Source organism: Octopus bimaculoides, chromosome 5 (assembly GCF_001194135.2).
Source record: "Octopus bimaculoides isolate UCB-OBI-ISO-001 chromosome 5, ASM119413v2, whole genome shotgun sequence".
NCBI classification, from domain to species: domain Eukaryota; kingdom Metazoa; phylum Mollusca; class Cephalopoda; order Octopoda; family Octopodidae; genus Octopus; species Octopus bimaculoides.
Genome location: NC_068985.1, coordinates 25,714,665 through 25,720,140, shown reverse-complemented (window position 1 = coordinate 25,720,140; position 5,476 = coordinate 25,714,665). Strand labels below are relative to the sequence as shown.

Genomic DNA, 5,476 nt, shown 5'->3' with positions numbered 1-5,476 from the left:
GAAAATAACCAAGTTTCAAGAACTCATCGATGAAAATCCACTATCACATATAGAAAAATTAATAATTAAAAGCACAATAAATGAGTATAATATAAAACAAAGTAAATATCATAAGATAAAGATAATATTATTTTCTATATGTGATAGTGGATTTTCATCGATGAGTTCTTGAAACTTGGTTATTTTCCCTAAAACTATATATTTTATATATATTTTAATCTATAAAGCTCAATTTAATTTTAATTTTTTATAAATTGATTTTAATTGAGATTTTACCTGTAATTTTGGATTTTGTCCCTAATATTATTATTATTATATATATATATATATATATATATATATATACAGATCTAATAAGAACCTTAAATATAAACACTCCTGTCACCCACCTATTGTTTAAAATCTTAATTCCAAATACTAGCTGTATGATCACATGCCCTTCTTTTCAAGAAATATTTGAAAAGACTGCCTCATATTATAATAAAGCTCTATAGGATAGTGGCTTTACTGACAAAATCTTCTACAACCTTCCACCTACTCTATCATCTAGTCATGAAAATAGGTCTCAAAAAACTTTTGGGTTTACTCCCACTTTCTCTTGTCAAATGGTCTTGTTCTCAGCTTGATTAATGGCAAAATAAATTACTATTTTGACCAGGAAACCCTGGATAGCTGTATTTACAAGATTTCTTTTAAGATTATCTTTACTCTCTTACTGATTGAGTGCTTTTCTACCTGTTGAAGCACTCCCATATAATGCCGGTGTTTTAATGGTGGCAGCTGATGAAGGATATGTTCTCTAAGTGGCCTGCTTTTTTGTTGTACCTTGTTTATCATTTTGTCCATGTTCTTTTGCAACGTCATGTACCCAGATATGTATCTATATGTACATGTAGATGAAGGTATGTACATACATGTACATATATATGCATATACTCATATATTGTTTGTATCACACGATCAAACGCACACGTTATCTTTACACAGTAAGTTTTGAACTATATATACATATATATATATATATATATATATATATATATATATATATATATATATATATATATATATATATATATATATATACATATATTTATTATAGATAATGGTCGTTATATGTATGTTACTGATAGGTTTATTCAATTGGTCTGTTGATCAGTTGAATAAAAATGAATGACCTAAAAAAAATTAAAGCTACTTTCGTCAGAGCCATTTCAGGTTATAACAAAAGGTAGGAAAAGCCGGGAAGATGCAAGTGGGATAGAAAAAAGGAGGGAGACAGGTTACAGAGGGGTGAAGAGAAGTAAGGAAAGGATATAGAAAGGGGTCACTTAATAGAAGCAGAAGTATAGGATGGCTGTCCCAATGTTGTGTTGCAATTTGATATGGGTCATTTATACACATGGTCAACCAAAACCTTTAATATTTGGTCATTGGTGCTATCAAACATAGTTGGGGAGTTGTATTAGAAGATGAATGAAATATCAGGTAATCACATTGTGATGCAGAGGTTGAGAAAGCTCTGATTAGTTAGGATATAAAATACTGATAGATTGAGAGATGTGAGGTTGAAGTGAGATAAAGTCAAGTTGAGTTGTTGAAATTAACTTCATTATATGAGTTTTAAAATTTAAATCATGAAATGGATTATAGATTAGTATTTGAATTAAAGTTAAAATTTCTAAATTTAGCATTGAAGTAAACTTGGGAGATAAATGAAACTTGAATAGGAATTGAAATTGGGTGCTAGGATTGGTTTAATTTTCTCATTAAAATACTTCTATTCTAAGGTGCTCATAGGTTTCTTACAAATTATTTAAAATCTGTTTCAGACAACTACAGTATTACGTGATGTGCACTGGATTATTGAGGATGTTAATGATAATGCTCCTCAGTTTACAAAGCAGGTGTATTTTGTTGAAGTTAACGAGGTAAGTACAAACCCAACAATTTTATGGTTCATCTTCACATAAAATCGGCTGATGTTATCAACTTGCATATAATATTTCAAATATTTCAAACTTTTGATATATATTTTCGATAGCTTTGCAACAAAATATAACTAATTTGGAATGTAATGAAGTAAATATATTTTCTAATCATTTGAAATTATACTCATAATGAAGATATAAATCAGCATAAATGAGAATTATTGGACAAAAAGTAAGGGTATACATACATATACACAGATACATACATGCATGCACACACACACACACACATGCACACACACACACACACATGCAAACACACATGTTCATGCACGTACACACATGCTTGTGTGCACACACAGAGGCACATACATGCACACACATACGCATGCACACACACACACACACACACACACACACACACACTTGCACACACACATCATGTATTGGTTTTCTTTTTGTTACATTGTGATCTATGATGGAAAAGTTAGCTTTATTTCTTTTGGTTTTATTTCTACTTACATATTTCTGTAAATACTGCATTAGAACTTATTCAATAATTCTGAATAGCCAAAGATCTCACAGTATTTATTATTTTTCAGCTAACACCAATTGGAACCACAATATTTAAACAGATATCAGCTACTGATAAGGATCACGGAGTAAACAGAGAAATTGACTATAGGATAGTTGATAGTCCAAAGGTAAACGCTAAAACTAATTTTTTCATTGAAGATAATTTAAGTATTAAAAACAATGAATGAAATAAACATTGCTTGATTATACTTAATAAACTATTTGCTTTTATTTTGTTAATGTAAAAATGTTAAATCTGAGTGTGATTTTTAAGTGTTGTATGCATTTATATTTTGCAATGTGTAGTAAGAAATTTGCTTCCCAACCTCATGGTTCTGGGTTCAATTCTACTGTGTGTGGCACCTTGTGCAAGTGTCTTCAAATATAAACCTGGGTCAACAAAGCTTTATGAATGGTTTTGGTAGACGCAAACTGAGAGAAGCTCATTGTATGTATGTATGTATGCATGTGTGTGTGTGTGTGTGTGTGTGTGTGTTTATATATATATATATATGAGTGGCTGTGTGGTAAGTAGCTTGCTTACCAACCACATGGTACTGGGTTCAGTCCCACTGCGTGGCACCTTGGGCAAGTGTCTTCTACTATAGCCTCGGGCCGACCAAAGCCTTGTGAGTGGATTTGGTAGACGGAAACTGAAAGAAGCCCGTCGTATATATGTATGTATATATATATATATATATATATATATGTTTGTGCGTGTATATGTTTGTGTGTCTGTGTTTGTCCCCCAACATCACTTGACAACCGATGGTGGTGTGTTTACATCCCCGTAACTTAGCGGTTCGGCAAAAGAGACCGATAGAATAAGTATTAGGCTTCCAAAGAATAAGTCCTGGGGTCAATTTTCTAGACTAAAGGCGGTGCTCCAGCATGGCCACACTCAGATGACTGAAACAAGTAAAAGAGTACAAGAGTAATATATATATATATATTACACACACACACACATACACACAGCAGTATCAGTGCTAAGCAGTAATGAGGAATAAACAACCTTTAGATTAGTTTAAATATATTTGTAACATTCTTTAACTTCTAAAGGCATTTCTTCTGTAGTTACCATGGAGAAAAATTCTCTCTTATGGTAAAAGACATAAAAACACAATATCTGCCCAATGCTTAACCTGAGCAGACTTCCAGACACATTTCTGGCTTCTTAGCATTCCTCAGTACGAGATATCAAAGAGACATAACCCAGGGTAGATTCTGAATCTGTAGCTTCATTTTATAACAGTCAGTATTGATGACTGAGTTGTTTTGTGGACCAGCTGGCTGGAATAAATATAGAATTATGAGTGCTAAGCAGTGATGAGGAATAAACGAACCTTAGGTTAGTTTAAATATGTTTGTGACATATTTTAACTACCCAGGGTTATCTCTCTTAGGTATCTTCTACTGAAGAAGGCTAAAGAGCCAGAAAAATGTCTGGGAGTCCATGCGGATGAAACACTGGGCAGATGTAGTGCTTTCACACCTTTATCATAAGAGAAAACTTCTCTACAGTAACTACAGTAAATTTGTCTGTAGAAGTTAAAAAACTGTAGGGGAGAAATCGAAATTGAACCAAATTCGATGACTGGCACCTGTGCCAGTGGAGCGCTAACAGCACCATCCGAGCTGGATCATTGCCAGAGCAGCTGTCTGGCTCCTGTGCCAGACACACACACACACACACACACACACACACACACACACACACATATATATATATATATAGAAAGAGAGAGAGAGAGAGAGAGAGAGAGAGAGGGAGGTGTTTGTGTATGTATGTATATATATTATATATACACACACATACCTACATACATACTTACATACATACACACATGAGTTGTAATTCTGGTTCATCAGTCCTCAGTCAAATCGTCCAACCCATGCTAGCATAGAAAGCGGACGTTAAACGATGATGATGAGGATGATGATGAATATGGTCTGCACTTTATGCTGGGTTTGAGATGACAATCTTCTGAGCTAAAAAGTATTAGAAATTGCTGATATATGAAACAGGCAATTACAAACATTAGCTTCAAATCTTCCCAAAATGGAAATAAAATAAAATGGGTATTGTTACTATGTATCAGTATAATTTCTTTTAATATCATATCATTTACTCTATATTTAGATGTTACTATCATTTCTCTGCTTTTACTTTATTCAATTCATATTTGGATGACTCTTTTGCACTGATTAATTTTGATTATTTAGCAGAGTGTTAAATGCTTTCTTTTTCTTTTTCTGGTGTATTAATCTATATTGACTATTTTTATTTATTTGTGCAGGTCAATGGTGTTAACATGTTTTCTATTCCACTGCCATACTTCGGGTATGTTGTTACTGAAGCTCAGTTGGATTATGAAGCAGCCGTCAATTCATTCATATTGAAAATTTCAGCTGCAGTGAGTATTTTATCTATCTATCTACTTATCTATCAATTTGTCTGTCAGTCTGTTTGTCGCTCGACTGATTGATCCATTAATCCATCCATCGATCCAGAGGAGGACAGAGTATAAATAGTACAGAGGGGATTGAGAAGATGTTCCATTAGAATGTGAAGGGACATTTAAAGATGGCAAGTTATGGTTAGAGGAACTGAAGTGGTCGGGAGGTGGGTATGGTAGATATGTAAAGGCATGGAAAGTGGGTGGATAAGTATGTGAAGGAGGGTGGTGAGGGTCTGCAAAGGGTGGCAGGGGTTTTGGGGAGATGAGTTGTCAGGGATTTTTACCAGAGGACAGAATTGTGTGTGTGTGTCTGTGTGTGCATCGGGTGGGGGTGGAGGAAAGTGAGTTCTTGGATCAGATTTAATCCTTTGTTAAAACTATTTTGTTACTTTTATACAACTAATGACATCAGGAGAAGCAGTCATCAGTTTTCTGATTCACTGTCATCATTATCAAAAGAAAGAAAATGATATTCATTTCTTATGTCAATTTCCAAGTAAACAAGTTATG

The 5,476-nt window shown here is 33.6% G+C and overlaps 1 protein-coding gene across 1 annotated transcript in view; it reads left to right on the top strand.

Moving 5' to 3' along the window:
- Positions 1-5,476, top strand: part of LOC106874390 (uncharacterized) — a 280,957-nt gene that overhangs the window by 5,336 nt on the left and 270,145 nt on the right. The window contains exons 3-5 of the mRNA XM_052968226.1: positions 1,830-1,928; positions 2,531-2,632; positions 4,805-4,921. Coding sequence (XP_052824186.1) covers positions 1,830-1,928; positions 2,531-2,632; positions 4,805-4,921 — 318 coding nt within the window. The remainder of the gene's footprint in view (positions 1-1,829; positions 1,929-2,530; positions 2,633-4,804; positions 4,922-5,476) is intronic.